This window comes from Spinacia oleracea, chromosome 1 (assembly GCF_020520425.1).
Source record: "Spinacia oleracea cultivar Varoflay chromosome 1, BTI_SOV_V1, whole genome shotgun sequence".
Classification (NCBI taxonomy): domain Eukaryota; kingdom Viridiplantae; phylum Streptophyta; class Magnoliopsida; order Caryophyllales; family Amaranthaceae; genus Spinacia; species Spinacia oleracea.
Window position 1 is genome coordinate 97,993,285 of NC_079487.1, and position 16,900 is coordinate 98,010,184.

General features: G+C 33.6%; 1 protein-coding gene across 3 annotated transcripts; it reads left to right on the forward strand.

Annotated features, from left to right (window-relative positions):
• The first annotated feature begins 4,192 nt into the window (after nt 1–4,192).
• LOC110800946 (uncharacterized) lies at nt 4,193–15,653 on the forward strand. 3 transcript variants are annotated; one of them, XM_022006263.2, is made up of 15 exons: nt 4,193–4,443; nt 5,240–5,314; nt 6,590–6,671; nt 7,248–7,351; nt 8,481–8,607; nt 9,251–9,345; nt 10,197–10,320; nt 11,107–11,187; nt 11,820–11,918; nt 12,591–12,749; nt 12,837–12,900; nt 13,008–13,078; nt 13,300–13,344; nt 14,500–14,676; nt 14,767–15,653. In XM_022006263.2, the coding sequence occupies exons 2-15, from the start codon at nt 5,277–5,279 to the stop codon at nt 15,190–15,192; spliced, it is 1,692 nt and encodes a 563-aa protein (XP_021861955.2). In that variant the 5' UTR covers nt 4,193–4,443; nt 5,240–5,276; the 3' UTR covers nt 15,193–15,653. The 3 variants fall into 3 exon arrangements, with proteins under 3 accessions (XP_021861955.2, XP_021861954.2, XP_021861956.2); XM_022006262.2 differs by having other exon boundaries at nt 4,193–4,423; XM_022006264.2 differs by having other exon boundaries at nt 4,193–4,423; nt 12,837–12,888.
• Nucleotides 15,654–16,900: the final 1,247 nt, after the last annotated feature.

Sequence of the window (16,900 nt, forward strand, 5' to 3'; positions counted from 1 at the left end):
ATTATTTTTAAAAGTCTGGTGATATAAATACTCATCTAGCGAGTACAAGTGAAGATTTGAAAATTCAACTCAAATTGTGGAGAATCAACTTCCAAGGAGCTTCATGTTGCTACATTTGGAAAGTTATCAACGGTATTAGATTCATTGAATTAGAAGATCTCAAGTGATATATTCATCAGGGGGAGAAAATACGCGTTGCACTCTTTTTCCCTTAACCATGGTTTTGTCCCATTGGGTTTTCCTGGTAAGGTTTTTAACGAGGCAACATCCCAAGCGTATTATGATGAGTGTTGTACTCTTTTCATTCATTAGGTTTTTATCCCACAGGGTTTTCCTAGAAAGGTTTTTAATGAGGCATCATCTCATGTACCTTACAGGGCCATTGTATTGTTTTAGATAATGGACATCCAAGGGGGAGTGTTATAAATATATTGTATTGTGGATGCCCATTATACCCCTGACATCCTTATCCTATATAATACATGTATATGTACATATTATATTTATTAGAATAAGATGATAACCGCCAGTTTCTCTCTTCCTCTTTCTCCCTTTCTCCCTAATTTCATAACAGCTTGAATTATTTTATCAGTTAGCTTATGTATCATTTTGATCTTGTTTGGTTACTCGACATTGGAATTTGTGTTTACAACGTACCCAATAGGTTACAAATATTTAAGAATTGGAACCTATAGACGCCTACTTTTGTCCCCATTCCCGAAAGGGAAGGTTCGATGATGAGAACATAAATCTCCACTTGGCAACGCATCTCCTATAAATAACGAATCTCAATCACCCTTTCATTTCAGTCAAAACTGCTATTTATAGAAACCTGCTAAAGATAGTAACTGCCCTAAAAGGTAGTTGTTAAAAGTGGCAAAGTCATAAAAGATAGAAACCTGTCAGAAGTAGGTGTTACACTCCAACATAAATCCTAAAAGAGATAGAATTTGCATTCCTGGTATAATTCGAAAATAAGAGTTACGTATTAATCTATATACTATACTAAAAGAGAGGAACTCAATGTGGTGATGACAAATGTCACCACATGATTGGTCCTCTCTTTTAATATTAAAAATAAAATTAAAAAAAAAAACTAAGCATAAACTTTTTAGAACATCTTTCTAATACCGCACATGATCTTAAACTTCCAGGACAAAAAGGCTACGAATTTTTTTTTTTTTAATAAAGCAACAAATATTTCACAAAACAACAATATCTCCGATTCTAATGTTAACTTTCCAGAAAAAACGGCTGACAAAAATGTTAAAAAAATAATTAAAGCAACAAATATTTTGTAAAATAATATCACGCATCAAATAACAAAACCTTTAGAAAAAATATACAGCCCAATCTAAATATATGCAGCTGCGAGATTTTATACTCCCACTCTCCTATTTTTTAGGCTATAACAATGGAAACACAAAAAACATAATATTAATTTTACATATTGTTTAGGTGTGAGAATAATATATATATAGCCTAAAATATATATATATATATATATATATATATATATATATATATATATATATATATATATATATATATATATATATATATATATATATATTATACTAAAAGAGAGGAAATCAATGTGGTGATGACAAATGTCTCTCATTGATTGACCTCTCTTTTAATATAAATAAATTAAACTTAAAATAAGAATAATTAAAATATCACATATTTAATTCTGTCAGCAATTTGTATTTTAGAGATAAAACTTACTCCGTATATGATATTTGTGCAGTTTTCAAATTCACCTTCTAAAATATATGAGGTATAAAATATCAGAGGAGCAAACAATACATTCGACTCTCTTTTGACAAATGAGAACCATTCGCCTCTCCATTTTGGAGGGAGTACTTAACTAATAACTACAAAGCACTAAGTATTAAAATTAATCTTTATGATAATGTATTATATATAGTTCAAGATTTTTATACACGATTTATAATATCATTATATAAGGTTATTTTAGATCTCGCCGTTGTTATTCAAGAGTAATATTTTACTATTCACTATTACTGATTAAGATATCTCATTTTTATTCCATGGTCCAATAAAAATACCTTAAATATCATTCCAAATAAATTGTACTGTCATCAAGCCAAATAAAAGACTTACTATCTCGAGCTGTACATTTTTATAGTCTATTATGGTATATGTTAATATTTACCGTACAATAGTCAAATTTAGAATCATATGATCTTACAAATTATCACTAATTACAAATATTACACCATGTATTAGTCAATTTATAATTTCACTAATGTATAACTAGAGATAAAATGATATAAAATGTGCATTGTCAAACATGAAAAAAAAAATAAAAAATGAAACATGATTATGAAACGGAGGAAGTATATTTTATATATATATACTTCCATTTACCTTGGAGACTCTAATATGTATGCCATAAGCCTAAAATTGAGCTCACTTGCTCAAAAACCCTTCATTCATCCTTGAACTTTACTTGCTAGCCCTTCTAACAATATTTCCAAAGGTATATCACAAAACTATATTCCGAATTACAACGAAGGAGATATGAACTAAACGCAAAAATCGGGATCGAACCAAAACACCTTTCCTCTTTTTGGACAATATCTAAGTTATACAAATGATGTTTAGCAAAATCCACATAGGTTTGAAAATGCACACCAATATCTTTCCAGGTTCAAGATATCATAAACTCAAACCCAAATTCAAGAACAAAGTTTATATTCTCCGCTATATTTACAATCTAGGCTTGTGCTGTAGCGCGCCAGCTCTGTAGCGACAAACGACTATGTTTGCCTCGGTTCCTACCCATTTCTTATAAATAATGTACGTATGTATGATCATCCATTAAAGAGTTTGGACATCTTTTTAACCCATTTTTGCCATCCTAAACAACTACTTTTCAATCCAAATTCATCAAACACCCAATTTATTTGAATTCAATGTTTTGATTATTGTTTGATTTTTACTCGTGTTGTTCCGGTAGAAATGACAAAAAAACAAGTTATTGATTACATTTTGAAAAATTTCAATTTTAATCGAATTATGCTCCTACTTATACCCGACCTCTAACAATTATGACAACATAGTTTGGTTTCCACCAACTTTTGTATGCATGATTGCATATTTTGTTTTTTAATAATGCAAATATTTAGTGAATATAACTATGAAGTATATATTATTATCCCACAAGAAAATAGGTGAAACACAATAAATTTAAAATTTAACCCTACAATAGAAGATCAATGATGATCAAACAAATTATATTGCAAATATTCATTTTTGCAAAATAATAGTTTTAAAATTGCAAAAGCACGTACCTTCAAGTATCAACCACATTGTAAGTTGTTAGCAATCAAATTGTTGGTTTCTTATTTAAAATCAAAAAAAAAAAAAATACATCCACCGTTTCTTTTACATTACCACATGTCAGCTTCGTCTTTTAAGAACTAAATCATGAAAACGATTTGCATTTCCCTTTTCAATCCTTCTTACGAAGTACGTCTTTAAATTTGACTCGAGTGCTTAACTTTCTTTCTACTTTAATTATGCCATGACTTTGAGTATGATCTTCCAATTCTTATCAGATAGCTGCTTACTTCATTCAGATGTTCTTATATACTACCTCCGTTCCTTAAAAATTTTTACGCTTTCTGTTTAAATCCGTTCTCGAAAGTTCTTTACACTTATGCTTTATTGCAACCAGAATAAAGTATAAGTGTAAAGAACTTTCGGTAGATCAATTCAGATGTTCTTATATAATATAATGTTTGCAATTATATTATCTATTCTGATTTTTTTATTCATCCACTTGCAACATTATTGGCTCACTTGCATAATTATAACCTATATTCTGATTTTTTTTATTCATCTACTTTCACACTTAAACATGAAGTCACTTTCATCCACTTGCAAATAACTACTCCACTTGCTCACCTTCTCCTTTATCTTAATTCGCGTGAAAACAATAACCGTAAATAACATATAGGAACGAATTGGTAAAATCTTTTTAAAAATGGGCAGACTTGTAATTTACAATTTAGTTAATTTTCTTTTTCAAGGATTTACGGGTAAAATTTTTAAGTTTTGCTATCTATTACAATTATACCATCTATTGTAATTTTTTTAGGGATTGTAATTTGTAAATATGAAGATTGTAAAAAGAAATTAAGTATTTTCTGCAAAAAAAGAAAAGGAAAGAAAAAGAAAAAGAAAGTAAAACCCAAATGATTTTTCTCTCTCCTCAAACTCTGCTCTTCATCTCCTTCCTCGTTCTGATTGCCATCTCCTCTTAAAGTCTCCGACAAAACCACCATCTAACCACTCTCCCCCAACAAAACCACCATCTTCTATCTGCATCATCACCTCTACTTCGCGGTGCCTCTCCTTCCCCGCCGTTGCTACTCCCGGTGTTGACGACAGTGTATAGCTTCTTTTCCTCATGTATTTTCTTTACTTTTCTATATATATTTTTTAATATCGATTTTATTGAATTTTCTGTTGATTTTATTTGTATCTGAAGATCCAATAAGTGTTTAGTTCATCAATCTCATTTGGGGATGATGGATTTCGCTTGATATGATATTTCAAATGATCAAATCTTGTTAAATATAGTCTGTTACGTTTTCTGTTTGCTTTGCTGTACCCAGTTCATAATTGAAGTTGAAAAATCATATTATCCTTTTTTCACTTTGTTTTTGGTAAGATACTATGTTTAGGGGGTTGATTTGTTTGTTTTTTTTTAAGGAGGGAGCACAGTAGAAAAGAGCAATAGTTTAAGGGTATATTAATGTTTAGTTTGATTGAATTGAATTAATGTATGTACGGAGTATAATTTATGAGTTTGATTGAATAAGAATTTAGTCAATTTTTGTTATTTTTGGAAAATTGAATGACGGTGCTTGAGGAAATGTAAATGGTGCTGGATTTTTTGTTTATGAGAAGATTAGGTTTGAACCCCTGATGCATTAAGAAGTTTGATTATTATCAAGGCCTCAATGCCATTGAACCACTTCAACCATTCAACCTATTTTTGCTCTGATTTTTATTAGTTTATACCCTTTATGTAGGATAGAAAACTATTAAAATGGGCGCTCTTGCTTAGGGATTGGCCTGATTTTGGATTGTGTATTATGTGTTTCTCAATTTGGTTTGAATACCAAATACTATTAGAATATCCATTTATTCTTTTGCAATCATGTCCGTTTTTGTTTTTTTGATGAGAGATGTTATCTTGCAGGTTAAGTAAAAGGCCATTGGTCCATAGCTGATGAACTATGGAGCAACTTGTGAACTTCATTATTCGACCACCAAGGTGTGACATTAAATTACTTTCCTTTCTCTGTTTTAGTTATTCCATTTTGCATTCCATTTTTGGAAATTTTAGTGGTTGGGTTTTATTAGTTAGATTTGCTTACTCTTGCTCAATGAAATATTTTATTTCCATAATTAGGTTAGGGATTTATCCACGGAAATATATCTACCGAACACTTGTATTGATTTTGTATACAAGCAAGCGAGCAATAACGGGTAAGAAAACAATTTAAGTCGGGAAGCTGAACTTTAGGCAACAGTTAATGTCTTAATGATATCTACCTTGGTTGTGCTGTAAATATCTTGCTGGGATCCTCTTAACATTTAAACTATTTTAGTTTCATGTATGTTAGATTATACTCTCATGCTGCTAGCCTGTGAAGCATAAATTCATTAGTATGTGGGACTTTATGTTTTGGGGTTTTGAGGTTTGACGGCTTTGACCTAGTGTATGTAGCTGCTTAGTGAACGACTGAACGTTTAGAGTATTGGAGGTGTCTTGAAAAGGCAACGAAAGGAGAGAAAAGGTGGAGGAGTGACTTTATGTTTTGGGGTTTGAGGTTTGACGGCTTTGACCTAATGTGCACAGCTGCTTAGTGAACGTTTAGAGTACTGGAGGTGTTTTGTCATCATCCATGGTGACTCACAAAAGGCAACGGATGGTGAGAAAAGGTGGAGAGGCGCTGGTTTTGGTGAAAACCAAGGGAGGTCCACAGCTTAGAGAGAGAGAGAGAGAGAAGATAGAAGAAAATATAGGTTAGGAGCTTTGGCCTCGATTCCATGCTAGAATATGAAGAAGTCCCTGATTAGGGCTTGCGTATTATTCACGTATATAGCAGTCAGATTACAGTGTGAACACGTAACGAACCCTGATACACAAGGAATCCTAATTATACACCGCTGAGGAAACGTGACATGAATAAAGTATTTACCTTATTATATTGTTTGTTATCATCTTCTGAACACTTGTTGTGAAACTAGTGCATATTGTTGAACTTGACCAACTGTACAGAGGATTTTTACCAGTAGTTTATGGTTTCACAAGAGCATATAAATAAGCAAAGAGTTTTCCATTTAAGTTTGATAAGAAGAAATGAAGCTGCAAAACGCCCTTAAATACGGAGATTTTAGCTTTAATGACAACTTGATATTATAAGCAAAAGTGAAGTAGCCCTGCCCAGTGTGTTAGAAATTCTATGTTCTATAATCGTCTATATGTGCTTGAGAGAACGATCAATAATGTGTGCAATACATAATTTGTTTAACTTTTATGCAGAGCTGAATATAACCCTGAGCATGACCTTTTAGATCAAGAGTTCATGCTAAAAGGGAAGTGGTACAAGAGGAAGGACGTTGAGGTAAGCTTTTGGTTTATGCTATTTGATTCTTTTATTGTATAAATGTATAGCACAAACGTGTGAAAATCCATAGTATTGAATAGAAGTAATATGTCAAAAACACTTTTAACTATTTCCCAAGATATTGCTAGGCAAGAAACAAAACTCCCAGTATGCTTTGGTTTATATAATGATTCCCACATTACCATCCATGTAGGATCTGATTGGGGATGTTCTTTTTTTCTTTTAAATAAACGGTGAATGATGTTACCTGTTCTATAATTAAAACTGCTTATGGTTTTATCAGTTTTGTCAGTGGTGCTGTGTGCTGTTTTGAATTGAAAAATCAAAATGGCGTTGGTATTTTGTTCTGCACCGAGAAAATTATCCCTGATCCCATCCTTTGCGGACGCCGGATGGTAAATGTGGGAATGTTCTGGTAAACCAAAGCATATTGGAACTTGTCTAGCATTCGGGGAGCTGTTCCATAAGTTACATGCATGTGGGCGTTGCACGCATTGCCTGAATTTCATTTTTTTTTTTCTTTTCTCCCTTCTGATCTTAATCAGTCTAAAAATTGATGAACTATGTTTGCAGATTAAGAACAGTCGAGGGGATGTTCTTCAATGCAGTCATTACGCCCCCCCTGTGAGTCCTGAAGGGAAGCTCCTACCTTGTGTAATATACTGCCATGGTAACAGGTTAGTTGGAACATTGTGTTCAGAGTTCTTTTTGTATAGTAGTGACTTTATCTTGTATTTTGTGTGCACTTTGTTGATGTTTGTATACTTGTCAATGAAATCTGAAAGATTGGGAATTGCAAAGCAGATCTGGTCCAACCTTCTTATCTGCACACTAAATTATATGACATAATAGATATTTTATGATCTGGTTTAACGCTGCCTAGCCTGAAAGGAAATTCTTGTAGGATTTTTGAGTGCTTCTTTGGATAAATGGATACTTGTCTTTATCGTCTTCCTTTCCCGTCACAGCAGTTAATGTTCTACAGTAAATATCATTATTGACAATCCTTGTTTTATTTGAGATGTCTTCCTATAATTATAAGACAATCTAGTAAACTGTTTATAATACAATAAGGAGATGGTACATATTACAAAAAATATGGTATAAGAAACACAAAAGTTACTCTTTATAACATGATATACTTGCGTTTCACGGTCTTACCATGTGAGTCAAATGGTCGGTGGAGGAAATATAACGTCAGGGTTGCGAGTGAGTGGGTTGAGTGAGTCAGCTTCAACTTGATGAATGGGGCAAGACAGGCTCCAGATAAAGCTTATGGTCCATGGTTTACGAAGCATTTGTGTGGAATAAAATAACCTTTGGACATCATTGTACTTGCGCTCGTTTGGTTGGCAGTACTAGTAATAAATTTATATGTAATTCTGTACGGAGAGTCACATGTCAATGCCCACGATGAATTGGTGATACAAATTCATTCCATTCATGTGTTTTTCTTCATAAATTTATATTGAAACTTAGAGGTGGTATTGACCATTGAAAGGTAATGAAGCGTTATGAAGAAAAAGGAAATACTTGGGGGTGGAAAAACATTACATTTGATTATTGGAATGAGACTTTCCTTTGATTGGAAATAGATTTATTCTGATTATCACCCAAGAAACAAGCCACTAGTGTCTAGCGCTAATCCTACAGTCAAGAAGCTTGTCTTCTAGAATGCATTGAGCTATATTATTGATTAGTAAATTTATGAACTGGTTATTTGTATTTTTTGCAGTATATTTAATCTGCTGCCTTTTGTTGTATGTTAACTTTACTGACTACGGTTCATGTCAACTGGCACGCCAGTGGGTGCAGGGCAGATGCCAGCGAAGCTGCTATAATATTGCTGCCCTTAAACATTACAGTTTTCACCTTGGACTTCTCAGGTTCTGGACTTTCCGGAGGGGAGCATGTTACTCTAGGGTGGAACGAGGTAAGTTTCCATATATGCTTCACTTGAGTTGAGAATATCCAAATTTTTTGTTCTTCATTAAATTGGACTTTACCCCTGTCAATATATGTGATTGTGACTGATTCTTCTGGAGAACTACGAAATTACGAATAGTCTTTTGATCTTTTCTTGATATTCCAACAGTTTAAAAGATGTACTCTAACGAAAGGAAAACTTCCCACTTACATCCTTATAAAGTGGTCACTTTGTAAGTTATAGCCTTTTAAAAAAGTTATTAATTTATTGTAAATTACAGTCTTTAATCTCATTTTTCTTATAAATTGCGACCAAACTCATTCTCTGGCGACAAGAGCCTTCAGTTCTCATTTTACTTATAAGGTGCGACCAGTTCTCATTCTCTGGTGACATCAGAAAATGAGAACTAATGGCAATATATAAGAAACATGGGTTTAAAGGCTGTAACTTACAATAATTTTTTTAAAAGGCTCTAAGTGACAAATTTTCTCCAAGGAAAACCAAGAAAATGGTGTTTTTTTTAAAACTGCAGAAATAGTGATTTTTGTTTGTTGGTAGCTTGTTTATTTTTCTTGTGAATGAAGCTTTGGACAGTTTGCAATTGAAATTAAGGTATAATATTTTAACTCTTTTCCTGTGGGTTTTACAGAAAGATGACCTGAAAGCTGTTGTTGATTATTTACGTTCAGATGGGAATACATCTATGATTGGCTTATGGGGTCGTTCTATGGGTGCAGTTACCAGGTTCCGTTATGCGTCTTATTTATTTTGGCAGTTAAATTTTTATTAATTACCAAAAGTATGAGAGAACATCTCACAGAAGACCGTAGAAAAGCGATCTAGGACAACCTCTAAATTCACAAAAACCAGCTTACTATTTGGTTCCTCCATGCAATTTCAAGTTTCCTAGTATACTACTACCTCCGTTCCTTAATGTTCTTTATGCTTACTATTTGCACGGACTCCGATGCAATATTTAACCACTATTATATCCAAATTGTATGTGAAAAAATTATAAATAAAATAAAATACCGAGACTAATTTAACAAAATCTTACATGATAACGTTTTGATGTATATAATAGTGAGCATTTACGGTCAAAGTTTTCATACTTTGGACACATATTCCAAGGCGTAATAACTTTATTGAGATTTAATTTCTCTAGCATACTATCTGGTTCCTCCATGCAATTTCAAGTTTCCTAGTATACTACTACCTCCATTCCTTAATGTTCTTTACCCTTACTATTTGCACGGACTCCGATGCAATATTTAATCACTAATATATCCAAATTTGTATGTGAAAAAATTATAAATAAAATAAAATACCGAGACTAATTTAACAAAGTCTTACTCCACCTGATAACGTTTTGATGTATATAATAGTGAGCCTTTACGGTCAAATTTTTCATACTTTGGACACATATTCCAAGGCGTAAAGAACTTTAAGGAGCGGAGGTAGTATATTACAATCTTGTTATTTTAAGTATTTGTCTTTCGAAGATGCTTTTCGAGCTGCATTCCTATTTTGAATGAAAAAACTGTCGGTATTTTGCTGGTTGTTTTACCTAACAGTATCAGCTACTGTTTCTGAAGCTTAATGTGTGGAGCCGAGGATCCTTCAATTGCTGGAATGGTTCTTGACAGCCCCTTCTCAGATTTGGTTGACTTGATGATGGAGCTTGTGGATACCTACAAAGTCCGACTTCCTAAATTTACTGTGAGTAATTCTGAATTGAGCTTAACACAATGTCTATATGTAATACCTAGTCAGATATTGATGCATTACCAGAATGAATTTCACGAAGTTTCTTTGTTTTACTTGACTTGTAAATTGTAATTGTAAGTGATGAAGTTGCTGTTTTGTTTACATAGTTCACCGTTTCTCCTGTGACCTGTCTCTGGTGTTCTTAGTGTTCGAGAAGGGTGATACATTGTGTTTGTAAAAAAAATTCATGGGATGGAGAGTATTTTAAACTCAGTGAACAACATCCATTATGACATGATTGATGCAGGAATTCGAAATTTGTGCATCGCCAAGTAGCATATACATTTGTTGTGAACTGTTATAGAAGGGAATGGAGGGAGAAGATCGTGGTTGACGATCACAGGAGATAAAATCTTGGTTCCTATAGCTGACCCCATACTTGGGGTTAAGGCTTCATTATTTTAATTGTAAATATATGAACTATTATTCAGATGAATACATTGTATGCTTTTGAAATGTGCCTTTACATGTTATTAGAATGCAGATCTGTTAGTGGCTTCTGAAGTATGTGTGCATAAAGTAGGTTTATGACTATTGAAATGACATCTAATGCTGCCACTTTTGGTAAAATACATTTTCCTGCATTATATAACTTGTAATATGAAAATAACGCATTGTTTCGTTCCCTGTCCTCTTTCTTTAAACAGATGTGATAATAATTGCCGTCGTAGCTTATTTATTTTCTGCAAACTATTAATTGACAGAGTGACATTTATGTTGATATATTTTCTGTTATAGGTAAAATTTGCCATCCAATATATGCGAAGAGCGATCTTGAAGAAAGCAAAATTTGATATTATGGACCTGAACACCATTAAGGTTCTATTGCTTTCAATACTTCACAAATTGGTTGTGATTAGATTTATAGTTAAATTTTGTTGTTATGTAAATTTAAATTCCTCCATCTGTGTTAGTCTCTTAAAACTGTTCAAAAGGGTCTACTTCATCTAAATAGCCTTCTTACCAAGGAAAAAGGTGCTTTGAGTGATGGATCCGTAATTTTTTTAAAAGTTATTACAAATGACAGACACCACCTTAGCAGAAATGTTTACGTTTACTTCTCTTTGGAGATATTTACATGTCTTGTATGAATTATGTTAAATCAAACTTTCTGAGTTAAAAGTCTCAAAACAGTACTGGAAGGTCTCTACGGGCTCTATCTGGTCAAGGAACTAAATTATTACAGTGATTTATGATTCATGAAGTTTTGTAGGGAAATTATCTTCCCCTAGTTCTGTTTGACGTTATGCCGTTATGGTAAAGGACACCTTCTACTTTGGTGTATGGCCTAGGCTAGATGAGTTACCTGATATATTCAGGTTCTTGTATTAGTTTGTATTAGATTGATTACCCTTGTGATTATATAATTATATTGCAAATCCTTTAGTCCCTTTGTTCTTCTGATGATGGTTGATTTTGATTGGTTTAATTTCCTGTTTCTGCAAGACTAGGTAGCAAAGTCTTCCTTTGTACCAGTGTTGTTTGGCCATGCAATCGATGATGATTTTATACAGCCTCACCATTCAGAACGTATATATGATGTGTACATGGTAAGTTTTAAGTTTTTCTTCTTTTTTAAGATAAGAAACAAGCCAAAAACCATTAACAGTTTCTATTTGACACCTATTTTTTTTTTTTTTATTAATTGGATATATAAATCTATAATCAAGGTAGCATGTGGCCATGGAAATATTTCCCTTATTATTTACCACTTGAAGTGGTGAAGTAATTCTTAAAGTTGCACATGGCCACATGCTACCTTGATTATAGATTTATAGCTTAGACATTAATCAAAGAAGTACCTGATTTAGCAAAGTACGTGACAAAAAGAACTTGGAAGTTGGAACAGCATCTAATTCACTGCCGAATAGACAACTAACGCACGTTAGCTAAATAAACTGGGAACCTCCAAATTTATTATAAATTCAGATTTCGTATTTGTTTGTGTGATTCGGTTAGGAGAGAGTTAAAATATTCATGTGAGTTTGCTATTAGCCTATTGCCACTATACCTGTTTATTATCTGCTGATTTATCCTGTCAAGGGATTATTTAATGTCCCTGTTTTTTGAAGGTTTATCTAAAAGGAGTATTGGTTTTGTGGCTAGATTATGTGCTGACTGACATTAGATAAACCTGCACTTGTAGCTTTTTATTTCTTAATTTAGAGCTACTTTTGACTTCATTCTTCTTCGAAACTTAAATGTTAAGTTAATTCTGACAGGGAGACAAGAATATTATCAAATTTGAGGGTGATCACAACTCTCCGCGGCCTCAGTTTTACTTCGATTCCATAAGTATATTTTTTAATAATGTTTTGCAACCTCCAGAGGATGATGTTCCAGTAAGGTTGTTTGACCCAATGCATGAATACATTGACAAGGTAGATTCAGATTAATACCAATAATGATTGGATCTGATTAAAAAGAACTTATTGATGAATTAACTTGTTCATTCTTATAATCTCCAGGCTTCTTGGAATGCATTGCATGGACTGGGATATGCAGGCAGCAATTTTTCAGGTGGATTTAGAGGCATGCCTCTAGTATCTTATCTTTTTTGTGTAAATTTGGATGATTAACTTACTATCTTCAATATTTAGTGTTCTGTTTCGGTTTCCTAAAATTTCTATTTTATTCAGATCCTGCCAGGAGTAGCACTGGAGATGCTATTGAGCAACTCCGATCCAAACGGCCCATGAGCCGAATGGAGGTTAGTGTTGATGGGTAACTCTCTTGTTTAGATGTCGGTACTGGCTAATATAAAGATGTACATGCAGTAAATGGTCTTAAAAGGCTACATTTTTGCATATTCAGTGTTAAACATGTGTTTTGAAATTATGGAACATAGCTAAAGTGTTTCTGCAGACTTGATCTCTTATAATGTATTTGTTGGTACATGGTTGATTTTATTTCCAATTTGTATGTTCCTAGGTACCCCCTACTATTCCTGCTGGAGATGAACAATCTGAAGCAAAGGTATACAAATATATATTGGCTACACCTTATTGTCATAATTGTTTTTGATGCACTTGGTCTAGTTTCATAAAGAGCATACTTGTATTGACATTGGACAAGTATTGAGAAAATTGGGGATAGGGAGATGACTTCTCGCAAAGATATATGGGAAAAAGAATTCCTAATGCCCCTGAACAACCTATATTTTCTTGATAAAACATTGACCTTTGATCAAGAACGTAATCTACCATTGACTTGAGATCTGATAAAATATGTTAAAGATAGTTATGATCAATGAATACTGAAATTCAAGGTAGGATTATTGTCTTTTGGTGAGTGCACAGGATTGTCTTCCGTCAATTTAATTTTTGATGCTGCAAAATTTCACATTTACAAAAGACACTCGCCTAGTTATATCAGCAGCCTTACCATCCTACAATTTTTTTGGGGGGGGGTATATCATTTGCTCCGGCATTCCTTGGTCATATTTTAAAGCGCCCAGTTTCTGGAATCTGAACCCTTTCTTTCAGGACGAGTTATCAGTCTTTTTTTTTTGGAAATTTTTGCTCCTCTAGTTGAGTTCTGAGAGACCCCTAAAACTTGGAACTTTTTTGGTTCTATTACTACTTTTCTAGCTGAAATGGGAGAGGGAAAAAAGTTTAGATCATCTATAGAAATTTTATTTTCTTTCTTCTTAGCACTGTTGCATTTTATCTTCTGTCTTTTCCTTCATGACAAATTTTCTCTCTTGGTAAGTCTGTGTCGTAGAGGAAGAATCAATAGGGAAAAAGAGCGAAGTAAGGGAGAGAATAGATGAAGGGAAGGAACGAGGGAAAGGGGGGAAGAAAATCGTATATCAAATGAATATTAGTTAGGCTCTCATCATTCTCTTTTAGTTTACATCTTTTTCTACCAATTGATTCTGTGAAGATCAGGGGTTTCTTTGTTATTGTTCGCCATCTATGCTTTAAGGACTTGGGTTCCTAGTAAACTTTATTTTCTCTTATCATAAAATAACGAATCTTTCCTTTTCAAATATCTGGCTTTCACCACAATTAATCTATGAGCTGGGAAATTGTTAAATCTGCTTGCAAAAGTAGCTTATGTTTTAGAGATTTTCTTAATTCTCTCTCACCTTTGGTTAAAGTGCTTACTTCACGCTTTGCTCTGCTCCAGGAAGAGGCAGTTGCAACTGCATCACCTTCCTCAAGTTCTGGAATGATTAGCTTTGAACTAACAAATGGTCAACCCTTTGGTCCTCATGTTCCAATTGCCATTGATGATGATCAATACGTAGAATACTCTCTTGACAACATGGCAGAATTTCCCCGTGATATGGAGGAAGAAGAAAGGGTGGGTCCCAGTTACTATAATTATACATACATTTGACTCACTTTTTTGTTTGTTTTATTTGATTTACTCTTGTGGTATTGCTTGAATTAGATGGTCATGGAAGCCATTGTTAAGTCTTTGAAGGACATGGGTACAAGTGAAGAGACACCCTCCCGTGCAAACTCCAATGTTCTCGAATCTAACCAAGAAAATCTCAAACCAATTACTCCTACATATAAAGAGAACTGTGGACCATCCAAGTCAGATTCAACTTTGCTCTCATCAACCAATAGTGATCCTTCCACTTCTGATACCAACGATCCTTCTTCTGAACGTCGATTAGATAAATCTTTCAGAATTCCTGAAACTGATTCAAAAATAGATTCATCACCTGTTCAAGTTGCAGAGTCATCTGGCAAGGAATCCAGTGATGGTACGAAAGCGACAGTGACTGTTGAAAAAAATTCTTCAGGAAGCAATATTATGGATGGGTTCTTTCGTCGTTGGGATCGAAGCTTCTTCAAAAGCACGCGGTAAACATAACCTAATTTTGTTGCAGCTGCATACGCTTGATGTTTGTGACAAAAGCAGGCTAGATTTAAGGGCAACATAGTAACAAAAGGAGATCACCATTTGCATTTATATTGCAGTAATTTCTTACTGACCTATTATTGGTCCTGTGTAGATTTGTTCCTGAAAGCTGAAAGCTGAAAAGAAAAGGTAATTGGATAGGTGTGAATATTCCGTTCCCGGTAATGCAGATATCGGCAATTCTTTATTGTGCATAAAGTTTCCGGCTTTAATGTAAATCCCTATTGCAAGTTTCTTCATTTCCCACTGTCATTTGTATATTTTTTCGTTCTTTCTAGTCTGGATAATGATCATAACCAAAATTTAGGTGATGTTGAATGGTGATATTCTTGTAAAGTTCTCCAAATACAGAAAGTGATTTGTTGAGATGGGAGACTAATATTGAAGTTAATGAAGATTTGACGAAATGTTGCCTTTTTTCTAATCATAATTTCCTTTTCCTGTGATGTAGTTGCTGTTGAAAGCTTATCATAAATGTGATTCATGAACTACATTACTTATCACTAATGTTATTTCAAAAACCACAAAATTTTCTTAAATGCAGTATTTTTCATTTGTACACAATAAGTTCAAATGCTTCGTTCAACTTATATGGTATTACGGTTTCATGTGTCATTCAATTTGCAAGAAATTACACTAACATTAGCACGGACAACTAACACGGAAATAGCACGGTATGGGCCATATGGGGACCTAATTAATACATAATATATGCATATTTTATTACACCCCCGCAATCGAAGCGGGAGATTGTCGTACGTTGAGACTGTTCCGAAAATCATTAAAAAGTACGTGTGGAAGACCTTTTGTAAAAATATCAGCAATCTGGTGGCGGGACGGTACATGAAGGACATCAGTATATATACAAATTATCTGTTGTACACGTGGAATTATCTGTTGTACATGTGCATTTTAGTAATTAACTGCATATTCTAAGAATATACAAATTAATAGTGTGATATGAGGCTACTCCCTCCGTCCCGGAATACTCGACCCGGTTTGACCGGCACAGAGTTTAAGGGACTTGAATTGACTTATTTAATTTAATAGGTAGTAGTTGATAGTGGGGTATTATTTTAATGTAGTTAGTGGGAAATGTGTAAAGGGGTGGGTGGGGTTGGGGAGAGTAGGGGGAGGAAATACAAACACATATCAGATATGTATGGGGAGATACATATCAGAACAAAAGACAAAATAGGAAAAAGACAAAAAAATAAACTAAATGGTACTTTTCTAAACACAAATTGGTACTTTTTTTTTTACAGAATGGTACTTTTTTTACATGAATGGTACTTCATTTTTTTGTCTTTTAGCTATTTGTCTTTTAGTTGATATGTGTGTTTCCACACATATCAGATATGCGAAAAAACGAACCCGGAGTAGGGGTTGAATTTTCAATTATTTTTTGTATGGAGTAGGGGGTAGGTGGATTAATACGGCTGGAGTGAGAAATAATATAATATTGTTAGAATATTTCCATTTTTAGAAACAGGTCAAGTATTAAGGGACGGCCCGATAAGGAAAACAGGACAAGTATTCCGGGACGGGGGGAGTATTTATTAGGAATCTAATTAATACATAATATTTACAAAATAACTGCGTATTCTAAGTAACTCAATTATATTTTATTTCATTTTTATCTTAGTTTCCTAAA